This window comes from Amblyraja radiata, chromosome 13, assembly GCF_010909765.2.
Source record: "Amblyraja radiata isolate CabotCenter1 chromosome 13, sAmbRad1.1.pri, whole genome shotgun sequence".
Classification (NCBI taxonomy): Eukaryota; Metazoa; Chordata; class Chondrichthyes; order Rajiformes; family Rajidae; genus Amblyraja; species Amblyraja radiata.
The window spans coordinates 40,244,704-40,259,900 of record NC_045968.1 but is presented as its reverse complement, the minus strand read 5'-3'; the positions used below and the strand labels follow the sequence as shown (position 1 = coordinate 40,259,900).

General features: G+C 46.1%; 1 protein-coding gene across 2 annotated transcripts in view; it reads right to left on the bottom strand.

Annotated features, from left to right (window-relative positions):
- Positions 1-2,961: 2,961 nt before the first annotated feature.
- LOC116979923 (glutathione hydrolase-like YwrD proenzyme) overlaps positions 2,962-15,197 on the bottom strand; it is a 35,713-nt gene continuing 23,477 nt past the window's right edge. For both annotated transcript variants that reach the window (XM_033031864.1, XM_033031863.1), the window contains exons 11-12: positions 5,244-5,328; positions 2,962-3,396 (exon numbers count right to left, since the gene is read on the bottom strand). In XM_033031864.1, coding sequence (XP_032887755.1) covers positions 3,152-3,396; positions 5,244-5,328 — 330 coding nt within the window. In that variant the 3' untranslated portion in view covers positions 2,962-3,151. The remainder of the gene's footprint in view (positions 3,397-5,243; positions 5,329-15,197) is intronic.

The following is a 15,197-nucleotide window of genomic DNA, read 5'->3' as shown; positions in this document are numbered from 1 at the left end:
AGGCCTTTTGGCCTACCGAGTCCTCACCAGCCATCAATCACGTTCACACCAGTTCTATGTTATCACACTTCCACATCCATTTCATATGAAGAAAGACTGGATAGACTCGGCTTGTACTCGCTAGAATTTAGAAGATTGAGGGGGGATCTTATAGAAACTTACAAAATTCTTAAAGGGTTGGACAGGCTAGATGTAGGATGATTGTTCCCGATGTTGTGGAAGTCCAGGACAAGGGGTCACAGTTTAAGGATAAGGGGGAAATCCTTTAGGACCGAGATGAGAAAAACATTTTTCACACAGAGAGTGGTGAATCTCTGGAACTCTCTGCCACAGAAGGTAGTTGAGGCCAGTTCATTGGCTATATTTAAGAGGGAGTTAGATGTGGCCCTTGTGGCTAAAGGGATCAGGGGGTATGGAGAAAAGGCAGGTACAGGATACTGAGTTGGATGATCAGCCATGATCATATTGAATGGCGGTGCAGGCTCGAGGGGCCGAATGGCCTACTCCTGCACCTATTTTCTATGTTTCTATTCCCAATACACTAGGGGGATTTTATAGAGGCCAATTAACCTACAAACCCACATATCTTTGGATGTGGGAGGAAACCAGAGCACCCGGAGGATGCCCACGCACGCAGTCATAGGGAGAACATGCAAACTACACACAGACAGTACCCAAGGTCAGGGTTGAACCCGGATATTTGGCACTGTAAGGCCCAGCTCTACCAGCTGCACTACTGAGTCACTCTGTGTTCTATGATATCCCATTTCCTCTTTTATTTCCTACACATTAAGGGCAGTTTTGCAGAGGCCAATTAACCTGCAAACCTGTACTTCTTTGGGATGTGGGAGGAATCCGAAGCAACCGGATGATCCTAGGAATGATTGGGTTAACATATGAGCGTTTGATGGCATGTACTCGCTGGAATTTAGAAGGATGAGGGGGGGGGGGACCTCATTGAAACATCAAATAGTGAAAGGTCTGGATAGAGTGGATGTGGAGAGAATGATAACAGCTGGGAAGAAATTGTTCTCTGAATCTGGAGATATACATTTTCACGTTTCTATACTCTGAAGAAGGGTTTCGGCTTGAAACATTACCTATTTCCTTCGCTCCATAGTTGCTGCCTCACCCACTGAGTTTCTCCAGCATTTTTGTCAATTCGATTTTCCAACATCTGCAGTTCCTTCTTAAACAAAAATCTGTTAGTTTAGTTTAGTTTAGAGATACAGCGCAGAAACAGCCCACCGAGCCTGCGCCGACCAGCGACCCCCGTCCACTAACACTATCCTACACACTAGGGACAATTCACAGAGTTAAATAAGAGCGAAATAATGAACAGACTGTAGTCAGGCTGTGGGCTGTATATTTTGTTCCTTTTATTTCACCTTATCAGCATTGGTTAAACACAGGGCTTCTTGAATCACACATCAGCCACTCTCTACAGGTAGTGCTGCTCTGTACTAACACTCACACCGCAAGAGCATTGTGACAGGTACATTGAAGTCATGATTATGTCTGAATGGTGACCTCAAGAAGTTTCTACCGAGTAACGTTACCAAGCTGACTCAATAGGCACATGTTATCTGCCACATGTTTAGTTTAGTTTCGAGATACAGCTCGGAAATGGGCCCTTCAGCCCACCGGGTCCGTGCGGACCATCAATCACCCGTACAATAGTTCTATCCTACACATCAGGTACAATTTTACAGAAGCCAATTAACCTACAAACCCACACGTCTTTGGAATGTGGGAGGAAATCGGAACACCCGGTGAAAACTGGCAGTGTTAATCATTCCCAGCCACATAGTCAAGGTCTTTGTTTAGTTTAGTGTAGAGATATGCATGGAAACAGCCCCTCGACCCACTGATTCCATCACCCGTTCACACTAGTTCTATGTTATTCCACTTTCATGTCTACTTCCTACGCACCAGGGGCAATTTTACAGAAGCCAATTAACCTACAAACCCGCACGTCTTTGGAATGTGGGAGAAAACCAGAGCACGCGGAGAAAATCCATGTGGTCACTGGGAGAACGTACAAACTCCATACAGACAGCGCCCACAGTCAGGATCAAACCCAGATCTCTGGTGCTGTGAGGCAACAGATCTACCAATGTCATAAACCCAATTAGTTCACTTCCTAAACTGTTTACACTAGAGTCTGAAGCATATTTATAGTTATTTAAAGATTGCACTGCGTGGAATATTTACGCATCCACTGATTATTCATGCGTTGCTAGGTTTCACAAGCCCTTCTCAAAACAACAGTGAGAAAGCTGCAGGTTATCAGTTTGATAGTTCACATGTTTTTTTAATTCTTGATCATGGTCAGGTCTTTGTTTCCCATGAGTGTTCAAACAACGGACTGCTATCAGACATTTTCTGCTCAGGTGGAGGTTGCAAGTGGGTGGAGGGAAGGTAGGGTAGGTAAGTATTTGCAAAAACAATGAACTGCTGATACTGGTTTACAAAAAATGGCACAAAGTGCTGGAGTAACTCAGCAGGTCTGGCAACATCTCTGGAGAACATGGGTAGTTGACGTTTCGGGTCGGGATCCTTGGAGTCATATTCATACAGCATGCAAACAGGCCCTTCAGCCCAAAGTACCCATGCCGACCAACATGTCCCATCCACACTAGTACCTCCTGCCTGTGTTTGGCCCAAAGAATGAAAGAATGAATGAATGAATGAATGAATGATTGAATGAATGAATGAATGAATTGATTGATTAATTAATTAATGATACTTTATTTTCACATGTACCTAGGTATTGTTGCATACAACTTAGGCAGTACCCAGTGTCGCTATGTGTTGGCTCTGCCAAAAGTACAAAGTTACAAATGTGCAAAACAGTCCTATCTACTGCCTGTCGCCACACGTGTCAGCAGCCCCCCACCCCACTCCCAACCCACCCTCACCCTCAACCTCACCCAACCCTCACCCCACCCTCATCCCAGCCTCACCCCACTCCCAAAATATCCATTGACACGGCCTCCACAGCTTTCTGTGGCAATGAATTCCAACAGATTCACCACCCTCTGACTAAAGCTTATGGGGAGAAGGCAGGAGAATTGGGTTGAGAGTGAAAGAAATGGCAGAGTAGACTCAATGGGCCAAATGGACTAATTCAGCGCCTATTACTTAAGAACTAGTATCCAAATGCACAGCCATCAGCCCGAGGGTCAGATCCAGCCCATAATACGTCTGCGTCGTCCTCCCCGGATGCAACAGGACCCAACTTCCACCAGGTTCCCTTGGTGATAATCTGGCCACGGCCAAAGAGGCTCCTGTTGTGTCCACTGACCGGCCAGTTGACCTTGTGTCCTTTTGTTATTAGGTCCTGTGCAGCAAGCTGAGAGATTCCTTCCTCCAAAGAGACCTTCCAGACCCCACCTGCAGAGAAAGAGATATTAGCTCTAAAGACGTACAGGTATGTAGGTTAATTGGCTTGGTAAATGTAAAATTGTCCCTAGTATGTGTGGGATAGTGTTAATATGCGGGGATTGCTGGTTGGCGCGGACCTGGTGGGCCGAAGGGCCTGTTTTCACGCGGTTTCGCTAAAACTAAAAACTAAGTTGCCTTTCGTTCTTCCGTTCACAATCTACATTTTTTAGTTTGGTTTAGTTTAGAGACACAGCGCTGCAACAGGCCCTTCGACCCACCGAGTCCGTGCCAAGCAGCGATTACCCCGTACACTAACACTATCCTACACACACGCTAGGTACAATTTGCAGTTTTTTTTACCAAAGCCAATTAGCCTACAAACCTGTACATCTTTGGAGTGTGGGAGGAAGCCATAACACCCGGAGAAACCCCACGCAGTCACGGGGAGAATGTACAAACTCCGTACAGACAGCACCCGTAGTCAGGATCGAACCCGGGTCTCTGGCACTGTAAGGCAGCAGCTCTACTGCTGCACCACCGTGCCACTTAAAGCATTATAAAATTACCATCTACTGCCTAGTAGACTCGGCAAATTTGGCAAAGTTTCCAATGACACTACAGATGTACCGTAGAAAGTATCTTATTTGGGTGGAAACTGTTCTGACGAAGACCTCAAGAAAATTGCAGAGAGTTCTGGACGCAGCTCAGTCCATCACAGAATCCAGGCTCCCAACCTTTGCCAAAATCTTTGCTCCATGCAGCCTCGGGAAAGCAGCCAACGTAACCAAGGACCACTCACACCCCAGTCATTCCCTCTTCTCAGGCCCAGTACCTGACTGAGAATCTGACAAAGGGTCTCGACCCAAAACGTCATCGATCCATGTTCTCCCAAGATGCTGCCTGACCTGCTGAGTTACTCCAGCACTGCGTCCTTTTGAGTATTAACCAGCAGCTGCAGTTATTTGTTTCTAATACTTGTACAATGATAATCCCTTACTCAGTTATAGTGGACAATCGGCAATAACGGACTCCACTCTCCTCCCCACTATGGTACGTTATAATGAGGGTTAACTGTATTCTGCACTCATTTCACTTTTCTTTTCCCTCTATCTATTGTACCGCATGTATGGTGTGATTTGCCTGAATAGTACACAAAACAACGTTTCACTGTACCTTGGTGTACGTGACATTAATAAAGCAACACCAAACCTCTAATGGAAGGGCATTTCATGATTGCATTTATGTCACTGGAATGGATTTGGAATTTAAAATACAAAGCTGATTTCTGTAAAGGTAAAAGTTGATCACTGCCACTTGACAGACAGCATCAATTAGAGGTATCAACGGGTGATCGATGGTCGGCATGGACTCGGTGGGCCGAAGAACCTGTATCCATGCAGCATCTCTAAACTCTAGAGAGAGCTACTGTTTCAGACATTGGGTTAGTTTAGTTCAAAGATGAACTGCGCTGAACATTGGAAATAGGTCCTTCGGCCCACCAGGTCCACTCTATCACCAATTCACACTAGTGCCATGTTATCCTATTTTCTCATCCACTCCTTACACACTAGGGGCAATTTATAGAGGCCAATTAACCTACAAACCCGCACGTCTGTGGAATGTGGGAGGAAACCGGAGCACCCGGAGGAAACCCACGTGGTCACCGGGTGTTGGGTTTGTCATTGTTACAAGATGAAATACAGTGAAAAACTGTTGTGTGTTATTAAGGCCGATCATACCAGACATGAAAACATAAGTACCCACGTCCGCAGTTTTGGGGACGGGTGAATTCTGGAAGGTCATAGCCACACACGCTGAATGTTAAAGGCTCATCATTAGTCAATAAAAAGAGATACCTGGTTTCACATATTCCACATGAAATCGCGGCGCATCGAGAGCTGCTTGTGGATTCATCCCAAACTCCATCATGTTGAGCAATACCTTGGTGATAGAAGACAGAAAAAAGAGAGGACAATTTCTTCCCAGCTATTATCAGGCAACTGAGTCATCCTCCCACCATCTAGAGTGCGGACCTGACCTCCCATCTACCTCATTGGAGACCTCCGAACTATCGTTAATTGGACTTTATCTTGCACTATAACCTAATACCCATTTTACTTCGGAGTCACATGAGTGACTACGTGAAGAACCCCACCAGGACGCATGCGTGTCATATCGCTTTCACGCTTGCGAAACGACAGGCGGGGTGGAGCGTTCCCCCGCAGCGGTAAGTTTGAAACCGCGACCTGCAGGTAAGTAATTTACTCTGCGGTAGTGTTTGTCCCCGCGCTGTTTTTACACAGGGGGGGAAGCTGGACACAATAGTGTCCACAAGTGCTGCGAGTGAAGCTGGCTGGGGAGGACCGCTAAGTTGCGGGAGCCAGCAGCAGCTGAAGGCACAAGCCCCGTAAGTGGGATCAGCTGTGCCGACTTTTGGTCCCGCGCCGGCCAGAACACCACGACCGGGCGGGACACTATTCAGAATGGGGCCGTCGACTTTGACAAGTCGAAACGGCAGGAGGCGGGGTGGAACGACGTTCCCCCGTAGTGACAGTTTAAACCAGGACCTGCAGGTAAGTAAAACTGCGGTCTTTATTCTCCCCATACTGTTTCACAGGTGGGGAAACATGGAGAGCTGTGCAAACAACGGCAAGTTTTAAGCCTGGACCTGCAGGTAAGTGATACTGCGGTCTTTATTGTTCCCATACTGTTCTACAGGTGAGGGAAACATGCACAAGGCAAAGAAGTCGACCAGAGCTGCGACAAAGCTGGCGGGGGAAGACCGCGGAGTTGCGGACGCCAGCAGCGGCCGGCGGCACAGGAATCACCCGTAAGGGAACAGCTGTGCCCGACTTCGCCCCCGCACCGGCCAGATTAAACACTGCGTCTGGGTGGGAAGGCAAGAAGAAAACCAAAAGAGTCGTTGACTGATGAGTCCAACTTTGAGGCGGCCAGCGACCGTGAGCGCTGGAGCCGGTTGGAGTGGCTTAAGGAGCCGAGCTCCAACATGACAGGCTCCGGGAGATGGAGTCTAGTCACTGTGGGCACTATGTAAAACCCACAGCAGCACCTCTTGTAGGGCTGAACAGTGCATCTCCCTCGTCAGAGGGGAGTACTGGGGGGTCAATTCTGGGCTGACCCTGAAGAGGGGTTTGACGAACAAAACTACAAGTGTGCAGGGGGTGCAGGAAGGCAAAATCTACTGGTTATCGTGTCCAAATACATACAGCCAGACCACGATGGACACCACTGCAAAAATACTTGTTCCAGTCGTGGAAATAGCATCTGGAAACATGTCGGAGCAGGACTTAGGAAAGCCCTGGGGCTCATAAAGGCGACAACATTAAGGATCTCCTACAGCCAAAGACAGCACCCTTATGCACCCACCAGCAGAGCAAGAGAAGCTGGTGAAAGCTCAAAGGCCAGGCATACAGGACAACGGTCTTTTAGACCATAGCCCAGACCGGCCTTTCTGGAAGATGCGCAAACCCCCAACCCAAAAACAAACCCAGACACCGGCGCCTCAACCTCCACAAAGACCACACAGAAGAAGCAAACTTCCACTGGTAACAATGGAGGTAGGTGGGTCTGGTCCTTTACAAATTATAGGAAGAGTGGATAATACACACATTGGTGGGAGATTACACTCTTTTGGAGACATGGTGTATATTAACTACAGACACTTATATCCTAAGCAGTATCCAGGGATATACCATTGAATTGTGCAAAAGGGGTAATGGGTAAACCCAACACGATTGGCTGGAATTTGTGTCTTATATCTTTACCAAAACAAAATAGATGGTGACAGTCGCATCATCATCGAATTGACCAAATTGAATACGTTGTACTATATATTCAGTACAAAATGGGAACTGGTAACTGCTAAAGGATTTCCAAAGGCTACTCCATAGCTAGCATCGACCTAAAACATGCTTACTATTCAGCGCCTACACGGACTGATCACAAACGTTATTTTAAAAAATTCAACTGGATGGGGCAGCTCTGGCAGTATAGAGCTCTACCAAATACATAATCATATGATCATACTAATTGTGGGCATAACTTTGGAGTTGGCCTAACTAGCTGTAACAGCCACCATACAATTGGGTGAAAACTGGGGTTATCATCCATCCAGCTAAATCTAAACTAACGCCTACCAACATAATGGATTATTTGGGGTTCACTATTGACAGCTCACATGTCGGTGACTTTACCAAAGGACAAGGCTACAGTCTTAACTGAGGCCTGCAACAACCCCACTGACATCAGTGAACCGTCTATCAGATTGGTAGCAAGTATAATTGGCATATAGTGTCTGCCTTTCCAGCCACACAATTTGGACCTTTGTATTACCAAAAATCTACAAAGGGCAAACATACAAACACTCAAAGTTAATACTGGTCATTTCGACAGACCAATAAGCCACCAATCAAAACTTATGGAATTAAAATGGTGGAGGGATAACATTCGGCATTGTTCCAACTCTATATCGTTATCAGCAAACCCTTAGTGGTGCTACAAACTGATGCCAGTGCGCTTGGTTGGGGTACTACCAATTTCCATCTCCATTTGTGGAGGTAGATGAAGGCACAGGAGGCATCATTATCACAGACACTGGGCATAAACTACCTGGAAATGTGGGGTAACTTCTATGGCCTAAAGTCATACTGCTCTGGGATAAATCACCAGCATGTTAGACTACAGAGTGACAATCTGACTAATACAATTTGGTAATGGTGTATCCAGAGAAATATTGGAATATCAGCTACTTACCTACCAGGTAATCCAAAATCCAGTGACAGACATCAGGTCACGCAAATTTAATAAAATAAGACTTAATCACCAGTTACCAAACTGTGTTTCTTGGGAACCAGACCCTGGGACAGCAGGGACAGATGCTTTTCACTGCATTGAGGGGGCAATTGTTTATCTATGCATTCTCTCCTTTTCTGCATCATCAGTCGGGTATTACGAAAAATACAACAAGACTCAGCGTCTGTTAATTGGTAGTGCCGATTGGCCTACTTAACCATGGTTCCCTGTGATACTCAACATGGGTTTTAACCATGCATCACCATCCTGAAACAACCAGATTATTGGTTCATCCCGTAACAGGGGAACCCATCCATGTCAAAAACAACAAACCTATCAATTTGTAGAGTCTAAAGAAACCTCTACTGCAATTGGGACTGGCGGACCGAACATGGAACATTATCTCAGCGGGCCACAGACAGTCCACCAAAAAACTATATCTGGTATACATCAGGAAATGGGAGATATATTGTCACAGAAACAACACAGTTTGATGAACATAACGTCTGTTCTCGAATTCCTGGCAGGCCTCCATTATGATGAGGGCCTCAGTTACAGTGCCATTAACTGCGCCAGAAGTGCCCTTTTAACATATCTATGGCAAGGATCAGAGCGTCATTCTGTTGGGACTCACCCCTGGTAACCAAACTTATGAGGGGAATTTTTAATATCAATCCCCCAAGAACCAGGTACTCTCTAAATGGGATATGAGTATTGCCCTAACGTTGCTAAGGAATTGGTCTCCAGCAACAGCTCTGTCCCTGCAAAGGCTGACGCACAAAACAGTCATGCTGATGGCTTTGGTCACGGCACTAAGGGTACAGTCGTACATAAGTTAAGGCTGGACTATATGACTTCTTCAACAGGAATATAACGTTTCATATTACGAATTAGTCAAACAGAACAGACCAGGATCATCAGGCCTCAAAATAGAATTTAGGGATTACCCTACAGATATCGTCTCTGTATAATAAGACAATTATTGTTCTATATGGAGAACACCAAAAACATCTGAGGCTATGAGATGGCACTACTAATCAGCCACAAACAAACCCACAAAAAAGTGTCGGTTCAAACTATTTCCAGATGGCTGAAACAGGTTTTAACAACAGCTGGGGTGGATACTAACATATTCAAATCTTATTCCACCAGGGCTGCAACTACATCGGCAGCTATGGAGTTGGATGTACCAATGAACCAAATCCTCGAGACAGCAGGATGGATCAGGGGAAAATGTTCCAACTATTCTACCACAAACCAGTAGTTAAACTGGAACTTGCAGAGCCAATTTTAAGTTCTGTAATAAAATTTCACCCCATAAATAGGGGCTATAATTGTTGTTAACAATTTATCATGGATTTCAATGTTGGATTCATGTCTAAACATGTTAACACAATTCCTCCCACAGTCAATTAAGGCAGATGTGATGGATGGACTCGTTTCCACGGCATGAAATCACAGAGCTTTGAAATCTTCACGTAGTCACTCACGTGACTCCAAAGTAAAATAGTAAGATTAAACGAGAACTTACCAGTTCGAAGTTTGATCGTTATTTTATGAGTACGTTGAGGGTATACGTGCCCTCCGCTCCCACCCTTGATCATATACTCAACTGGTATTTTCTTCTCTAATCTTACTATGTTCAGTCATTACAGTTATCTGTGATTTCACACCGCTGCTTTGAAGAATGACACGCATGTGTCCTGGCGGGGTTCTTCACGTATTCCCTCAACGTACTCCTCATAAAATAACGATCAAACTTCGAACTGGTAAGTTCTCGTTTAACCTTACTATTATCCTGTGTATGTACACGGTGGATGGCTTGATTGTAATCATGTATAGTCTTTTTGCTGACTGGACAGCATGCAACTAAAAAGCTATTCATTGTATCTCAGTACACACGACAATAATAAACTGATCTATACTAAGAGTTTGATTAAAGTAAATCAGATCAACACTTCCTGCCTTCATTTTGCAAGTGGAAGCAGCATTCTCTCCAGTCCCTTGAGGACTTCTGGCCCATGGATTGCCTCTGCGAGTTTAAAGATAGTAGAACTCAAAACTTGCAAAAACCTGCAGTCTGCTTAAAGACATAGCTGAATGTTTGAAGCCTACTTTGCAAGTCTTCATCAAATTAAAAAATACTTCAGAAATTTGTGTCTATAGAAAACACATCCCGCTGCGCTGAACCTTGACGCTCAGTCCGCCTTGGCCTACGCGATCTCCCAGTTATCAAACATTTTAACTCTGCTTCCCACTCCAACACTGATCTTTCTGTCCTGGGTCTCCTCCACTGTTACAATGAGGTCACACGCAATTTGGAGAAACAGCACCTCATATTTTGCTTGGGCAGCTTACACCCCAGTGGTATGAATATTGATTTCTCTAATTTCAAGTAACTCTTGCATTCCCTCTCTCTCCATCCCTCCCCTCATCCTAATCGTGCTAGCTTCACTGTTTCTATCCCTTCATTATCACTCCTTCCACAGCCAACAATAGACCATTGTAAGCTCCACTTTTCCTTGGTCATCGGTGCTGGCTCTGATTTGTTCTGTTCCTTTTCATACCACTATTTTCCCTTTCCCCTGACTGTCAGTCTGAAGAAGGGTCCCGATCCGAAACGTCACCTGTTCCTTTTCTCTAGAGGTGCTGCCTGACCCGCTGAGTTACTCCAGTATTTTGTGTCGCATTTTGTGTCGATGTAAACCAGCATCTGCAGTTCCTTCCTACACATATAGCACAAACCTACTTAGCTCACTAGCACCTCCTGCCGGCACCCGTGGTAATTGCAGGTTTGAAAGCAAGGTGATACCACTTGGTATAACTAGAGGGTGTTGTGAGCCAGTTTTAAAATATAATTATCACAAGGTCCATACAGGGATAAGGAGTTGGTTGGAGAGATAATCAGGAAACATGTTCCCTATATTGGGGGAGTCCGGAACCAGGGGCCACAGTTTAAGAATAAGGGGTCGGCCATTTAGAACGGAGATGAGGAAAAACTTTTTCACTCAGAGTTGTGAATCTGTAGAATTTGCTGCCTCAGAAGGCAGTGGAGGCCAATTCTCTGGATGCTTTCAAGAGAGTTAGATAGAGCTCTTAAAGGTAGCAGAGTCAAGGGATATGGGGAGAAGGCAGGAACTGATTGTGGATAATCAGCCATGATCACAGTCAATTGCGGTGCTGGCTTGAAGGACCGAATGCCCTACTCCAGCACCTATTTTCTATTGTCTCACTTTAGTTTTAAGAAAATTCCCATGAAATCAGGAGGTGCATTTTCAAAGAGAGAGAGCAGTGGAAGATTGGATGTGTAGGAAGGAACTGCAGATGCTGGTTTACACTGTAGAAAGACACAAAGTGCTGAGGTCAGGCAGCATCTCTGGAGAAAAAGAATAAATGATTTTTCAGGTTGGGACCCTTCTTCAGACAGAGAGTCAGGGGAGAGGGAAACTAGAGGTGTGAAAATGTACAGAACTAATCAGAACCGGCACTGATGACCAAGGAAAAGTGGAGCTCACAATGGTCTATTGTTGGCTGTGGAAGGAGTGATAATGAAGGGACCAAGGAGCTCACAATGGACAGAGAGAGAGGGAATGCAAGGGTTAATTGAAATTAGAGAAATCGATATTCATACTGCTGGGTTGTAAGCTGCCCAAGCAAAATATGATGTGCTATTCCTCCAATTTACATGTGACCTCACTCTAACAGTGGAGGAGGCCCAGGACAGAAAGGTCAGTGTGGGAATGGGAAGGGGAGTTAAGATGTTTGACAACTGGGAGATCGCGTAGACCAAGGTGAACTGAGCGTAGGTGTCAGGGAAACGATCGCCCAGTCTGTGCCTGGTCTCGCCGATATTTAGGCTTCCACACCGAGAACAACGGATAGATGAGGTTGGAGATTAGAACTCAATCCCACATTCTTGTGTTACTGGGTTGGTCAAGGTTAACATTGATTGATCTATGAAAATGAACTGCAATCTAAGTAATAAAAAGAGAATAATTCAATTGTTAACTGTTAAATGCTAATGTCCTACAAGATAGAAACAAGTGCTGGAGTCACTCGGCGGGTCAGGCAACATCTCTGGAGAAAAAAGAGTAAATTATGTTTTGGTTAGGAGCCTTCTGAACACTTCATCTGAAGAAGTGTTCTGACCTGAAACGCCACCCCAGAGATGCTGCCTGACTCGCTGTTACTCCAGTATTTTTAATCTATCTTCGGTACAAACCAGCTTCTGCTGCTCCTTCCAACACACCATGTTGTAAAGTCATTGGTACAAGATGATGGTGAGGCCACATTTGGAGTATTATGTTTAGGATAATTTTTAATTTGAGGTACAACACAGAAACAGGCCCTTCGACCTACCGAGCGTTTGATGACCATTGATCATCTGTTCGACGTGTTCTACATTATTCTACATTCTCATCCATTCCCTACACACCAGTGACAATTTACAGAGGCAAATTAATGTACAGACCCACACATTTTTGGGACATGGGAGGAAATCAGCGCACCCGGAGAAAACCCACACAGTCACAGGGGGAACGTGCAAACTCCGCACAAGCAACTCGATGTCAGGATCCAAACCAGGTCTCTGGCGCTATGAGGCAGGAGCTCCACCAGCTGCACCACTGTGCCAGCCTAAGTTCAGGTCACCCTGCTATAGGAAGGATGGCATTAAGCTGGAAAGACTGCAGAGAATATTTACAAGGATGCAGGCACGGAAATCGCTATCAAAACTATTTCTTGGCGGCCACGCGCGCGCATGCGCGCACACACACACACACGCACGCGCACGCATGCTCACACACGCGAGGCTTCAGCCGTGGGCCCTATGGACGGTAACATTGGAAGCTGACCTGGTTGGTGACCGACTCCGAACTCAAGCAACAGCAGCTTCGTCCGCCCCGAATCGTGGGGCTTGAATCGGCCCGTTTGTGGGGCCTTTCATCGGCAGGCGGGAGCTTCAACATTGGGAGCCTTGATCGCGAACGGGCCGATTCAGCCCTTAGAAAGCGTCTGATAAATTCCAGATTTCAAAACATGGGGGGGGGGGGAGGACTGTCCCCCACCTCTCAAAGCACAGGGGGGTGATGTGCCCCCTTGTCCCCCCAAGGATTTACGATTTCCGCCCATGCAAGGATGTTGCCAGGACTTGAGGGTCTGAGCTACAGGGAGAGGTTATGCAAGCCAGGGCTTTATTCAATGGAGTGCAGGAAGCTGAGGTGGATGTAAAAGGATGAGGGGAATAGTTGGCATGAATGCACATAGTTTTTACCCAGGATAGGGGAATCAAAAACAAGAGAACAAATGTTTAAAGTGAGATGGGCAAGTTTTACTTTTTCACTCAGAGGGTAGAGGGAATATGGAATAAGCTACCAGAGGAGGTAGTTGAGGCAGATATTATAACAGCATTTAAAAGACATTTGGACAGATACATAGATAGGAAAGGTTAGAGGGATATGGGCTAAACATGGGGGAATGGGACTAGTTTAGATGGGATATCTTAGTCTGCACGAATCAGTTTATTAGTTTCAGAGATACAACTTGCAAACAGGATCTTTGTCCCACTGAGTCCTCGCCGACCAATGATTACATCGCACACTAGTTCCATGTATTCCCACTTTCACATCCTACACACCAGGGGCAATTTGCATAAGCCAATTAACCTACAAACCTGCAGGCCTTTGATATGTGGGAAGAGACCGGAACCCCCCCAGAGAAAACCAAAGCGGTCACAGCAAGAATGTACAAACTCCGCACAGACTACACCCGAGGTTAGGGTCGAACCCAGGTCTCTGATGCTGTGAAGCAGCAGCTCCACTGCTACGCCACTCTCACTCCCTGAAGGGTCTGTATCTGTGTTGTTTCACTATGACTCTATGGGTTAGACAGCACTTAAGGGGAGTTGTGCAAATATGTGACTAACTTATGGGCCTGTCCCACTTAAGCGATTTTTCAGCGGACTGCCGTCGATGTCAGAGTGGAACACACACAAACACCTCGCAAAGGCGGGGTCAGGGCAAGCGGGAGGGAGCGCTGTCTGAAATTCACACGGTGCAAAGCCAAAGTGATAGAGACACGCACCGCGATGAACAGGAAGGTTGGTGCTGTAATTAAGACGGTTAGCACAGTTACGGTAAAAGAGGGGGGGAGAAGGGGGAAGAAGGAGTGGAGACAACTTTTAAGAAGCCAGACACATTTTAATAAGCCAGAGATACACAGCTGTGAAGTTCGGCAGACATTTAACATTACCGGTCAGTTATCCTTGGTTCTGAAAACTACTGCTTACATTTTTTCCCCCAAAGAGCCAATGAAATTCACCGGTCAGCACCGGCTACAACCTACGAGAACCTAAGAGAACGTTCGACCTCCTGGCAACCCACTAGGACCTCCTGGCAACCCACTAGGACCTCCTGGCAACCCACTAGGACCTCCTGGCAACCCACTAGGACCTCCTTGCGACCCACCTACAGCTCGAGAATTCTCGCTACTCTCCATGACGGCTTCATACTAGCCGCTGCTAATTGTTCAACATGTTGAAAAATTCTCGCCGACCATAATGAGGCCATGACTAGTACCCAGAATGCGGGAACTCCTCATGACCCTGAAGGCGACTCCCCGGCAACCATCTGCGAACATGTGGCGACTGCATAGTCTCTTGCAGTCGCCTAAGTGGGACAGGCGCATTACTGCTTTCTTATATTCTTCATTACACTTGGCTTTCAATAATAGTGCATGGAATTAGAGTTGGTTTGGTCGCCTTAACTCCCCAGGCATTGTGGACCATTGGTGATGTCACATTTGACATCACGGAGGTAACCACGGTTAGGGAGCTTCATCAGGAGACAAAGGATTTGCTGTTGAAGCCACAAGCTGAGATATCACATCTGTCAACAGCCATCGAAGGCTGGTGACTGATCAAAGGTGCTACAGGTCCACCACCGATTTTCCGGCAACTGCTGCCCCGGCACCTCCTTCAATCTGGACAAAATTATGAGAGC